At 40.3% G+C, this 14,191-nt stretch overlaps 1 protein-coding gene across 2 annotated transcripts in view; it reads left to right on the top strand.

Moving 5' to 3' along the window:
* Window positions 1-14,191, top strand: part of FRMD4B (FERM domain containing 4B) — a gene marked incomplete at its 5' end in the record, with an annotated part of 176,306 nt that overhangs the window by 152,428 nt on the left and 9,687 nt on the right. The window contains 4 exons of one of the 2 annotated variants that reach the window (XM_083355174.1): window positions 3,404-3,632; window positions 7,623-7,679; window positions 11,154-11,292; window positions 12,270-12,389. In XM_083355174.1, the coding sequence (XP_083211300.1) occupies window positions 3,404-3,632; window positions 7,623-7,679; window positions 11,154-11,292; window positions 12,270-12,389 (545 nt within the window). Of the gene's footprint in view, window positions 1-3,403; window positions 3,633-7,622; window positions 7,680-11,153; window positions 11,310-12,247; window positions 12,390-14,191 lie in introns of both variants that reach the window. The other variant, XM_083355173.1, reaches the window with a different exon arrangement.

Genomic DNA, 14,191 nt, shown 5'->3' with positions numbered 1-14,191 from the left:
TTATCAGTGGGTGGGTTTCAGTCTTTGAACAATTATTTTAAGAGCTGGTCTTCATCAGAATTTTAACTCTAATTAATTTGAGTTGCCTGAAATTTGGATTGTTGGGATTCAGTGAAACATAGAATGCAGAGAATTGCCTTTGAGCAGATTTTCGGAATTGCATGTTATTGGAAAAGATGCCTTCCCTTTACCTCTTTGAAGAGCATGTTACTCCATAACATGGGCATAAATTATGTGTAGGAGGTGAACTATTTCCTTCCGACTGAGAGCTGTACGTGTTTTAGGAGATTTCATCATTTCCTTTTGGATTTATTGTAGGCCTTTCTATTGGAAGGCAGTCTTTTCTGGTGTCAATTGAAAGCTAACGTAGGAAGCAAAATATGGCGAGCTACTATGCAACCATTTGTGTAACCTGTTATTTGGAGTAATTTTTCAGGTTCTCAAATCCGTGTTGCAATTACTTATAAAATGTGATGTGCAACTCTGTTTTGGGAAGCATTTTTTGGTAAAATAGATGTCTTTGTTTGCATTTTGTGTCATAGGTCGTCCTTGACTTACAACCTTTTGTTCGGTGGCCATTCAAAGTTACAATGGCACTGAAAAAAGCGACTTATGACTGTTTTTCACCCACCCTTTGCAGCATCCTGGGGGTCATGTGATCAGAATTCAGCAGTTTGGCAACTGGCACGTATCTATGACAGTTGCAGAGTTCCAGGGGTCACGTGATCACCTTTTGCGACCCTCTGACAAGCAAAGTCAATGGAGAAGCCCAGATTCACTTCACAACCGTGTTAATAACTTCACAGCTGCAGTGATTCACTTAACAACTGTGACAGGAAAGGTCGCAAAGGGCAAAATCCACTTAACTGTCTTGCTTTAGCAATGGAAAGTTTTGGGTCAATTGCGGTGATATGGAAATTTTGGGCTCGGCTGCGGTCATACGTTGAGGACTACCTGTATTTCAAAATGTAGAGATGGGCCAACATGGAAGGATAGATATGCCATGGTCTTCTATTTTCTGGACCCTCAACCCGGTATCTGGAAGCCAACATAATGCAGGTTGCTCCCTTCCCATTTTTTAAGGTTCTTTTCATGTATGTATGTATGTATGTATGTATGTATGTATGTATGTATGTATAAACAAATAAACAAACAAGGAACAGCTATGCTGTAAAACAGAGCACTGGTTTCAAGCATAACAGTGCTTCAAGCACACCAGCAAGATTCCATTAAACTGTCAGTGGAACAGGAAGAAAACTGGGTTCAACACCCAGGCTGGGCAAAGTAAGGGTGGAGGTAGAGCAGGTTGTGTGGTTTTTGTTTTTTTGTCACTTGAAAAGCAGGCTTCCAGGAAGGAAGTATGAGTTTCGCCCCACCAAATGAACTTGTTTTGTTCACATACTTTTTGTTAAGTGAATCTGGCTTGCCCTTTGACATGGCTTGTCAGAAAAATAACAAAAGGTGATCACAAGGACCCCCGGGACGCCGCAATCGTCATAAATATGAGTCAGTTGTCAAGCGTCTGAATTTTGATCACATGACCAAGGGCAGGGGTAGGCAACCTCGGCTCTTTTATGACTCATGGACTTCAACTCCCAGAATTCCTGAGTCAGCATAGCTGACTCAGGAATTCTGGAAGTTTATTTATTTATTTATTTATTTATTTATTTATTTTATTAGATTTGTATACCGCCCTTTCCCGAAGGACTCAGGGCGGTTTACAGGGTAATTAAAACAAGAAATACAAAAGTTAAAAACGATTAAAAAAATTACAACAGTCCCTGAAAAAGTAAAAGCCCCCAATTAAAAAAATTAAAATTCTCAGCCTGGGTCAGAGATCTCGAAGAGCCAGGTCTTCAGGTTCCGGCGGAATGAACAGAGGTCGGGGGCAGTCCTCAGCTCCACGGGCAGCTGGTTCCAGAGGGCAGGCGCACCCACTGAGAAGGCCCCTACCCTGGGTGTTACCCGCCGGCAATCTTTTACCGGCGGCACCCTGAGAAGACCCTCCCTGTGGGAGCGCACTGGACGAAGGGAGCTTGATGCTGGCAGCAGGTGTTCCCTCAGATATCCCAGACCCAAGCCATTTGAAGTCCGTGAGTCATAAAAGAGCAAAGTTTGCCTACCCCTGACCAAGGGGGATGCTGCAGTGGTGGTAAGTGTAAAAAATGATAAGTCGCTTTTTTCAATGCCATTGTAACTTCAGACAGTCACTAAATGAACTGTTTTAAGTTGAGGAGAACCTGTACTGTATATTTCTTCATGTGTTCTCTGAATTGTCCTCCAGTGTTTGAAAGCTGCCTTGCCTTAGATGGCATTCAGCAACTGTCTAATCTTTCTTTCCCTCCTTTTTTTAAGCCCCCTCCCCTCCACAAAGCCCCCTCTAGTTTAGGGGCATCTAGGGGAAGAGTTTTCAAAAATTAAAAATGGTGGCCCCCGGGCATGCAGTTTTAATCTCCATCACTTGTTTTACACGTCGTGAATATGCATCACAGATAAAAAGAGGAAGAACTTGGATCATGCAAGTCACACAGCCGTCTTGGCGTTTTTAACCCTACAGATATTCTTGGTTGCACCACTGAAGTTTGGTGACGTGTTTGTCAAGACATTGACAATACAATTGGCTTGAGTCTCTCTGATTCTTTACCAACATTGATACATAAGATTTTCAGATGTATGGGCATTATACTAGTGTTTATCATCTTCCTTAGGGACGCGGTGGCTCAGTGGGTTAGGACGCTGAGCTTGTCGATCAGAAGGTCGGCAGTTTGGCGGGTCGAATCCCGAGTGCCGCGTAATAGAGTGAGCGCCTGTTACTCGTCCCAGCTTCTGCCAACCTACCAGTTCGAAAGCACGTAAAAAATGCAAGTAGAAAAATAGGGACCACTACGGTGGGAAGGTAACAGCGTTAGTACACCTTTGGCGTCTAGTCATGCCGGCCACATGACCACAGAGACATCCTCGGACAAGCGCTGGCTCTTCGGCTTTGAAACAGAGATGAGCACTGGCCCCTAGAGTCGGAAACGACTAGCACGCATGTGCGAGGGAACCTTTACCTTTACCTATCATCTTTCTAAATGCAGTATAATGCAGGAAAATGTGACAGCTTTTTGTTCACAGAATGACAGTTATGCAAATCCATAGCTGCTCCTGGAAAGATATTGAGCTTTAACCCTAATAAATATCACGTAAAACGGTTGGCTTCTTAACGATGGGCTGTAGCAGAATTAAAAAGACCTTTAAGCTGGTAAAAAGACCAGCTATTCTTTGTTACGCGTATGGAGAGAAAAAAGAAACCTTAAAGGTATAGCTTAAATTGAGGTCATTTCTTCTATGGCAAGAAATGACATAGAATGGCTAGATTGATTGATTGATTGATTGACTGATTGATTTAAATCTTTTGTAGGACCCAAAGCTGCAAAACCTAGAAAGCAACTTTCTCATCCAGCAAAAGTTGGTGGAAGCAGCAAAGAAACTGGCTGGGGAGCCAGACCTGTGCAAAAACGTGAAAAAGAAAAGAAAACAAGAGTACACAGAGGCAGTGAAAAAGCTTCAGGAGACTGAAAATTCCATCAACGAATATAGAATTAAATGTGGGAAGAAACCTACACAGAAGTCAACCCTGATTATACCAGGTATCAAAAAAAAAATATCCCGCCTTTAATTCGTGCTGCCAAGGCTTTGTCTGTCTGTATGCACCTATATGTTTTCCTAGCATATTTATGTAACAGAAATGAAAGATCTAGGCTCCTCGGTGTGGGGGGGGGGGGGGGGAAACAGTTGGACTATAAGCCTGACTTCAGCAAATTTAGGATCTGACCTGTAATCTGATTGTCATGTTTTCGTGTAAGATGTGGTTGAGACAGAAGACAGATGAAGCATTTATTCCAACAAGTGCCGACGCGTTGGAGGGGAAAAGCAAATTAAAGCGTTTTAATTTGGCTGGAAGGCCTGGTGGCATTCTTCCAGGCAAAACTAGTGTGGTACTGTGTTCTGTCAAGAATCAGATGCTGATTTGAGCAGAATGTGGCTGTTTAGTGTGTTTGTTGGCTAACGTGCAATCCAAAACAGATCAAGCAGATCATTAGAGCAGGACCTTCCCCCACCTGTCCACCTCATAACAAGTGTTGGCTGGGAGGGGAGGAGAGGGAAGGAAAGGAGATAAAAAGGCAGCTGATTTGGTGAGTCAGCAAGACAAAAAGATTGAAGCCCGCATAGCATAAAAATAAAGCCCTGTATATCATGATGCAAAAATGGTATCTACAGTACAGGCAGTCCTCATTTATAATTGGGCAGCAGTTGGGCCTAGCAAATTCATTGCTAAGTGATGGAGTCATAAAGTGAAACATCACGTGCCCATGTGAACTTACAATGTCAGCCATTATGTGAATCACCATGGTGGTTAAGCGAGCTTTCACATGATTGGGACTTGTGACTTCCTGCTGGCTTCCCCTTTGATTTTGGTTGCCAGAGGGTCACAAATGGCAATCACAGGAATACAGAATGCTGTGAAGGCCACAAATTCAAGGACTGGTCATAAACCTACTTTTTCAGTGCTGTCATAGTTTAGGTTGCCAAATGGGGCAGTCGGTAAATGAGGACTGCCTGTATCAGAGCAGTGTGCTCCAAACTAAAATCCTCCAGGTGTTTGGGCACCAAAGCTCTGGGAATTCTCAACCAGGGAGGAAGAAGAGGAATAAACAGATCCAGAGGTTGATAATTCAGTTCTCCAAATTGAGGTTATATGAGGAGAGAGCGCATTCACACCCTTGGGCCCAGCCCATTATATCACCTTTGCTGATTCACAAGGCAGTCCAAAAAAAAAAAAGCAGCCAAAAGTCTTGGCTCTCAGAATTTCAACATTCCTCAAAGCAGGCAGAGTCAGGCACTTGGCAAAAGTCTTTAAAATGAGAAAAGATTGGAGCCTATTAAAACACCTCCTTTTTTTTCACCTGTTCCATAGTATGACTGTGGTGCGAATGCAGCACAGCAGAGGGCAAGTCATTTGAAGGGGACTCCACTCCCTTTTCACCTTTTGTGGGTCCAGTTCTAGTCAGTGAACCGATAGCGTAAGGAAGATGGGCTTGAAGAGATTGCACAAGGAATTTAATGAACTGCCTCTATATTTTGTAATCCAAGAACGTTGGAGAATTTGCAAGTTTTGGATCAGCTGCCTATGGCCTCTTGTTTATGTCCCAAACTTGGGCTTTGGGGAAACTTTCACATATTGTTAAAGTCCAATACCTGTACCTGTTGTACCCACTTGCTCTTTTAACTGTTTCCTTTCACTTTTCATCACTTTCTTGATGTTTTACATACATGAGCCATCACTGCTGCATGGAGGACTCTCTCGTCAGTGGGTAGCAACTTGCCCCTTATTTTTTACATAGGCAGCTTTAGTAATCTCTCAACAGACCTTCAGCCGAAGGGACCTTTTAATAAGCAAAAGATTTAATTCATCAGTCCAATCCTAATCTCACACTTTATTAGATTTTATATATCTTGATCGCCAGGCTGAAAAAACTATGGTCTATCCAGGGGTAGGCAACCTTGGCTCTTTTATGTGTGGACTTCATAGCTGACTCAGGAATTCTGGGAGTTGAAGTTCACGAGTTATAAAAGAGCCAAGGTTGCCTAGCCCTATTTTTCTTTCTTGTCAATAATGTTGGTGTTATGTGGAAGGTTGCTTGTCTCTTTGAACTCTAAAGTCACTTTAGAGATTTTAGCTTACTCAAGAACACTTCACCTTATTCATTTTACTTATTATTGTTTGAGAAGCCAGTGTGTTTGCAGTGATTTAATTTTGAGGGCCCCAGGCATTCAGGTGTTATACTTTATCTGGAGAGCTCTGATAAGGCATTCACTTCATCTAGTTGTAAACAATTCCCTGCTGAGCAGAAAAGTAGGAGGGAAGGTATAAGAAGACTGATAGGTATGAATGATTTTGCCCAGAGCTGATGCCTGCTTTTTGAAAAAATTTGAAATGTGTGTAGGAGAGCTCCCTAAATGACTTGTTTGTTCGGTAACCCAACTGGTACAGGGAGAAGTATATGAAGTTCAGTTTCACTTACCTTATCAAACAGAAAGCTAAGCAAATTAGAATTATACATACAGCATTTTCATGGGGGAGAATGATTTGAAGACCAAAAATGGATTCTTTGAAGAAGCTGAGTGTTGCCAGTGGCTTAGAATGAAAGCTGAGAAACTGATTAGTAGAGCTTCGACAACTGGAGTTACAATTAATGATTCAACAAGCATATTCCACAAGGAAGTCAATTCCTTCAGTAGAAAGTTTGCCGGACATTTCAGCAACCAATGTGCAAGTGAACCCAGGAACTGCACAACCCTTGGTGCATTTGTTCTCTTGCCATCGGCATTATTTCTGATGAAGGCCCGGCATTTACTTTGATTTTCAAACTGCAGTTTATACCTCACCTTTTGGTCTAGCATGAAGAGCTTCACTTTCGAGCAGAGTTGGCACCACCTTACCAATTTATGACCTTAGGGTTAGAAAAAGGCAGGGCTTTTTTTTTTGTCATAAAACGCCCAGAACGGAGTTCCAGCACCTTTTTTGGATGGAACCTTGTAGGGTAGGCAAGGCGGGTTGCATGACGTGTGTGAGTTTCGGCACTTTTTTTTTTTTTTTACAAATAATGCACTGGAAAAAGGTCACGCATTGATTAACTACATTCAGTAGTTCTAGCTTTTCCCTTTCTTGACATACATTGACATACAAGGACAAGAGGAAATAATCTCTCCTGCCCTTTTTCTGGTCAAAGAGAATCAAAAAAGCAAAACTATAAACACAGCTTGGAAAGGTTGAAGGCAAAAGGAGAAGCGGATGGCAGAGGATGAGATGGTTAGATAGTGTCATTGAGACAATGAACATGAATTTGAGCAAATTCCAGGAGACAGGGGAGGACAGGGCAGCCTGGTATGTTACGGTCCATGGGTTGCGAAGACTTGGACTCAGCTTAGTGACTGAACAATAACAACAAAACTGTGTAGATCAGGGAAAGAAAGCTGGATGCTGTCCAGTGATCCAATATGATTCTCTAATTTTGATCATGAGGATTTTTTTTTGAAACGGTTCATTAAAGACGCAATTGCAGAGAGAGTTTTGCAGGTTCGACTCAGTATATTCTGGGAATAAATTAAATACATCTTGCATGCTTGTATAGTTGTCCTAAGTTAGTGCTTATGATGTTAGGACACCAGCGCACTACGGTATGTTAACATTTGTGCAAAGTGCAGCAAATGTTGTGGGACTGTGTAGCCTATCTTCAATAGCCACTATTGTAACACGTAAAAAAAATCTTAAAAATTAATAGCAGCTGACTTGTTTGGCTTTGGTATATCAGTGACTTAGTCTGTTCTCTGAGCGTGTTAGCGATGATTTGCTTGGAGCTAACGCCTCCAGCTAATAAAAAACAGATCCCACTTTACTGATGTTTGTTCTTAATTATTCATTTTACTTGTACATAGCACCCAATCCTGGAAATATGTGATCCCTGAGTGATCATAGGCAGTCTTAATAATTGTATGCTATAATGTATCTAAGGTTCCAAACTGCAGCTTTTGTCACTCATGAGTATCTTTTTTTTTTTTTTTTTGCTTCTCCACAGATGAAATTATACCATCGGAGAGCAGCTCCTTGTCTGATACAACATCTTTTGAAGATGGTGCGTATTCCCACACTCTTAACTTTAAAAGCAAAATTCACGCAGGAAATGTTATATTCTGTATTGCTTGTCTTCTCTGGGTGTGGAGGTAAAGAGAGGAAACTTGATTTCTGTAACGGCTGGCACCTTTAAAAAGGCCAGGCTACTTCTAAATAAATATGCCTGCTAGCAAATGAGCACGTCCAAGCAGTTGGGCTTTAGAGATGTTCACGGAAGGAATGTTTTCAATGCCTCTCTGTTCTGCAGTCGTATCACTGTATGTGTTTGGAGGAACAAACCCACGGAAGCAGATTTTCAACAGTGTGGGAGGGTGTTTTGTCCAAGTCTCAGGGCAGTGATCAGGTTCCCAGGTGATTTTGGAGCCAGACAAAATGATCGCGCCAGTGAATAAAGAAACTTTAAACTTTATTGTTTAACTGTAGCAAACAGATTGAACGGCATGACATAAAAAGCATGCATACCAAGCACGATGATGCCCAAATTTCTGATAAGCTGCGAGGAGTTCCTTCATAATCTCAGCAGAGATACCTCAAGAGTGGCCAATTGCCACAGTACTCAGTGCTAAGTTCTGTGCAGAAGCTCTCCACAAACAACATCAATTCCTGGGTCTCCATCAAAACCTGGCAACATGACTTCACGGCCCGGTTATAGTTATGAGATAGCAAGACCTGACCTTAACTTGGAGGCACATGATTGTGAGATTTTCACAGGTTTACAGTATGGGAAGCTATGTGAAGATTCTCCCCTTCCTCCTCTATTCAGCAAGGTATAAAGATAAAAGGAGTCCCTTTTTTCCATTTGAAGGCCATTGACCCACTACTCTCCAAAGACATTTCTGCAGTCAGGTGGTCAGCATAATGTCACGGAGCACTGTTACCTTCCTACCAAAGTGGTACCTATTTATCTATTCGCATTTGCTTTCAGACTGCTAGGTTGGCAGGAGCTGGGGCAAGGACAGGAGCTCACCCTGTCACGTAGCGTTCAGGTCTCCAGCCTGAGCTGCCGACTTTCCAACCGACAAACCCAGCATCTTAACCACTGAGCCACTATGCCTCCTTTTTTATTCAGCAAGCATGAGTGGAAAACTAACAGGTTATCTTAGAGTGAGTTCTAAACTTCTAGATTGTTTTTAATATGAAGGAGACAAAATATGTCACTAAACTTCTTGAAATAATAATGGTCTTCTGCATTGTCACTATAAAGGGGAAGGAGTTGGTTCTATCCATGAACTTACTCTAGCATCCTATTTCATGAGTTCTGGTCTAGCCAAGAGATAACTAATAAAATGTAAAGACAGTGATAATGGCATTTGTATAAGAACTGGAAATTGAATTTAACTAAAATACTGAATATAGTGAATTACAATGAGGGCCAGAGTCATTGGAATAAAGAACTTGAACTTGGAACTTTCTCATAGAATTAAAATTAAATTCTGGTTCTAGACAAAAGCAACAGAAAGAATATAAATATTCCAATTTCTGTTAATAACATGTCATTGACTAAGATAGACAGCCATACAACAAATAAATAAACTTGATTCAAAGCACAGTAAGGAAGCCACTATGAGTCTTGTCTTCCTTCTAGCAGGATTTCAGGATTATTACCAAATAAAAAGTGTCTGGAGCAATAGTCTCTGGATTTTCTTGGATTTCTAGTGATAAAGTTAGCTGAGATGATGGGACACCTAGTTGAACATTATTTGAAAATAAAGATTGATCAGGGTTTTTTTTTTCTTTTTTGCAAATTCCTGTTTTTAAGAATCACATGGGGAAGAGGTGTTAATGGCTAAATATCACGTGAGCAGGTAGGACTTGTGTAACACTAAAATAAAACCATGAATATACATACAGGATGAAATCAAAATAAAATCACAGTAAACATACAGATTATAACTGAAAGATGGGGAGGTAAGGAGCAGAAGGTACTGGGTGTGTGTGTGTGTGTTCTGCTGTTGGTCCTTCAGCCACCTCCAGTGTGATTATGCACTTCACCAATGAATTCTCAGCCAAACTGATCCCAGATAGTAAAGAGGATTCTGAGCCATTCATTTTTATATATATGTAAAAAGAAACTCAGGTGCTAGTGGGTTAAAGGAGAAAGAAGAAAGACAATATGCTGATACAATCTCCTAATCTTCATGAACATTTAACTCATATAAACAAGCAATTATTATCCTTTTTAATCTTTCAGTGCTGCCATAATGATACCTGGGTTTGTTACTTCCTGCCAGCTAATACTGGGCTGGGTTAGCTATACTCCCTTGGTTAGTCATTAGTCCTAAATAGAACCCCACTATCCTATTTATTATCACAGAAAAAATGTGCCAAATTCTTTCATTTTGATGAGGCAATGCTTTCCAGTTGGTTAGTCTCAAGAACAAAGCTACCGGCATTGGAATGAATCCTATACAGTGCCTTTACCTGGTCATGCTTTGAAGCAGAGAAAATTTTAAAATCCTCAATTTCTGTGTGTATATTTTTACTCTGGAAGTTATAAACATGGCCTGAGTTTTTCACAAGGGTCCAACCACCGACCAGTTTATTATTAGCCAACAGCATTTATTTTAATGTTTTTATCATTGTACACAGTACATTCCTAACTGGGAAAAGAAAAAGAAATGATGTGATCAGTCAAAAGTTTCAAACAATAATTACAGTAAGTAAGCAAGTAAGAAATGGCTAATAAAAAACTACCACCGTGGCTTAAAGCTTTAATCCTCCAGTTTTTGAATGGAATCTATCCATTTGGACTTCTTTAAAGTCCTAGCTGATAGGATTTTCAGGTCAAAATCATTCCAGTTTTATTCATATCAAATTCTTCTCAAAAATTGTCTGATCAAAACACAGCCTTGGTACGATGCATCCTCAAAGTTGTTTAAGAGCTGTCTCTTAAAGAAGCACTAGCGAAAACCAGTTGTCATCCCACAGTCTTATGCATGGAATCAGGGGGTTTAATTACAAGATGACTGTGTGCCTAGGGAATTAGTTGGCTTTCCTTGGTTGGATGTATTAATCCAGATGGCGTGCATCCATCTATGTGAAATGATCAAATTTGGATTCATCACTGAGCAATATTATGGGCTCAGTAGTCTAATGTGCTTCTTCATCTCACTTTTGTGAAAGTAACACGGGTTCATAAAGGAAGAAATAGAATATTTCTTTCCAATAGAAATATAAAGAGTTATGTAAGGACTGGATCAGGGCTTTTCAACCAGTGGTACGGGTACCACCTGTGGTACATTGGCACCTGGCAGGTGGTACGCGATCATCCTAGAAAATTGGTAGCGGAGGAGGGGAATGAGCTGAACTGGTGGCAGCAATGCAGAAACCTAAGCAAGAGATGGCTGGAGCTAGGTGACTGGTGGTACTCGGATGTTGCCATATCCTAAAAGTGGTATAATGGGTGAAAAGGTTGAAAAGCCCTAGACTAGATAACACAAAGTCATGCTGTTTCTTCCAATTGATTCTTTTTAAGGCAATACTTCCCTTACTGTGGCAGTCCAAAGAATAATCTCTCTGCCAGCCTCTCCACCACCCAAATCTCCTGGAGTGGAGAGAATCCATCTCAGGAAGTCTTCCATGAATGAACAGCTCTTAGAACAGAGACACTCCAGGTATGGGACCATTGATGATGTTCAAGCTGCAATAGCTTTATTGCTTTGTTGTTGCTGTTTTTTTTTTTAAACTTTCCATGCATTGCCAGATACTTTAAAGCGGTGAGGTTTTTTTTTAAACTGTTGCTATGATTGATTGATTGATTACTTTTTCTACTAAAAGATGCATACGAAATGCCTTGTAACAAAAGAGCTTGCGTTCTGTTTTCATAGTGATTTCTATAGTCTGAGCTTTCACCTATTCTCTGACTGCAAATGTATACATACCTCTGGAACAGATCGTCCCGGAGAAGATCAATCTATTTTATTTCAGAGAATTAACAGTGATTTGATATCTCATAAGTAATCAGATTTTGCAGTGGCCTCAAACATCTCAACTGCTTGGCACCAGGAGCTAGCTTTACACAAAGAAATTGCAGGACAAAACCTAAACCACTAAGACTCAACCCCTGGTGGTCCGGGAATCATTTTAAGCAGTTCCTTGCAAAAGTGCCGGAACCAGAAAACTGCTCCTTATACATGCATGATGCCATATGAATAGAGCCAAGGCCTTATTTGAATCTTCATTTATTTTATTTTATTTTTTTTATTAAGTTTATATGCCACCCCTCTCCCTGGAAAGGAGTCTCATTAGCTGAAGCTTTCCGTTTTTCTTTGTTTGCAGCTGCAGTATATAAGAATTAATATATTAATAGCTCATAACAATTGTGTGCTATGAACACTTTGTTAACTTTGATCATTTCTCCCTCTGCCCTGTTTCATTGCCTATCTTTTTAAGCCTCTCCCTGCTTAGTAACAACTGTTTTGCAAAGTAGATTGTAGCATGATGCTCTTCTGCATGAAGGCACTTGCTATTATATGCACTGTTCTTGCATTGTCAGCCTGTAGGAAAATAGTATCCATGGTGGTATTCTTTGCATTGGTTTGAAGATACTAGAATGATGCTGGTCACTAGATCCCTTTGTTTCTAATCATAGAGATTCTCTGTCAACTCATAGCAGTCCATACCGGACAGCCGAGAGGCAACACCATGGAGGAAGAAGTATGCCCACAACACCAGTCCTCACACGCAATGCCTACAGTAGCACTCACTTGCAGTAAGTCAGTCCCTTGCCATTTTTTTTCCTCATTTGAGTTGAAAGTATTTCCTATTCATGTACAAAAGGCGTATTACAGCCAAAACCTATAGGTGTGTCCACAATAGTTCTCAGTTGATTTGTTACAGATGAGGTGAATTTGATGGCTAAATATCTTTGAATCAGAGTACTTGACCAGGAAGCTTTGTTTCAAATTATGTTTAGGTGCAGTAAAATTAAATGGGTTTATAGTCTTCAAAGCTAGAAACTGAGTCACACAAAAAACGGGTTAGCCAGGAAGTACAAAGGACAGGACAATTATGGTTTTACCCAAATGGATGTGGCAGGTTTGGGAGGAAGAGAGTTTGGGTTTTAATGAGTTGAGGGGTTTAGTATTTTATATATGAACTTCAGAGTAAATTTGAGTACTACGTCTGAGTAACATTGTGTTCCTATGGAAATCATATACGCACACATAAGATTGCCTCTTGAAGTTTTGAGAACCAAAGAATGGCATTTGGGGCTCCAGAGAGAATACCCACTTCTCCTAAACATTGCCTAACTTAGTTTGAAGGGTCTACCTCAGGGGTCTTTAAACTTGGCCCTTTTATGGCTTGTGGACTTCAACTCCCAGAATTCCTCAGCCAGTCATAAAAGGGCCAAGTTTGAAGACCCCTGGTCTACCTAATTCTAGTTACCAGAAAGAAATTTCCTGAATAAATATCAATGACACCAATGATTAGCTTTAACACCCAGCAAGATTGTCAGCTGAGAAAATGTTAGGAAACTCTTAGATCAGTATTTCTCAGTAACTTTGGAATGTGGTTGTTTATTAGAAACATGACTTGTTGAAAGAGTGTTCTTTCCAAAGTAAATATAAATAGTATCCAATATTTGTTTATGCCATATGATTATTACCTACAACTGTAGTATTACTATGGAGGTTGGATTTTGTTCCCCTTCTACACACACACACAAACACATTTATTTTAATTCTCACATTTATTTAAGTACTGGTAGCCCTGATGATAGTTGTAATTCTGATATGTATTATATCAAAGATCCTCAGATCCTATGTCACTGACAAGTCTCATGTTTTGGTTAAACTGCTTTCCTACTATACATATTATGTACATACGTTCGTGGCTCACCTATAACATTGGATACAGCTTTCATGTCATTCATTGCCACCTTAGATAAATTTATTTTTAATTTTCATACAAGATAATATTTCACCATTTAACTGAATGTTATTGTGCTGATTGTACAGGTGATTTCACTGTTCACTTATGAATTATTTCTGTGATCAGGTATGTAGGATTTATTCATCAGCAGTGAAATACCAACCTGCTTCTAATTCTATAGTTTTATTAAAAGAACAGTGTGGTGGCCTAGTGGTGAAGACACTTGTCTCCCACTGGGAAGGTTGAGAGGTTAATCCTAGGTAGCAACAAATGTTTCTCTCCTAGAACTCAAAGATAAATATTTGCTGCGAACTCCGCATAGGCATCAGGAAGGGCATCCAGCCAGTAAACGCTTGATTCCATCCAGTTGTTATGACTCTACCCTGAATTACAGGATCGTAAAAAAGGGAGTTTATTGAACTATAGAATAAAGTTCTGCTACATAATATAGCATGAAGCAGATTTGTGACCCTTTTCAACTTCGTGTGTCTAAAATACTCCCTCTTAGGATTTTCCTTGAGGAAAATCTCAAAAAGATGCTGCTGCTATCCGTAGGTATCTTGCTGTGTTGTTGAATTGTTGTTATGTGTTTACTTATCTTTTACTTTGCCGACTTTGTTTGAAATTTACTAGACTTTC

Source organism: Vipera ursinii, assembly GCF_947247035.1.
Source record: "Vipera ursinii genome assembly, chromosome: 2".
Taxonomy (NCBI): Eukaryota; Metazoa; Chordata; class Lepidosauria; order Squamata; family Viperidae; genus Vipera; species Vipera ursinii.
The sequence above is the reverse complement of the archived record's forward strand: the minus strand, read 5'-3'. Positions and strand labels throughout refer to the sequence as shown.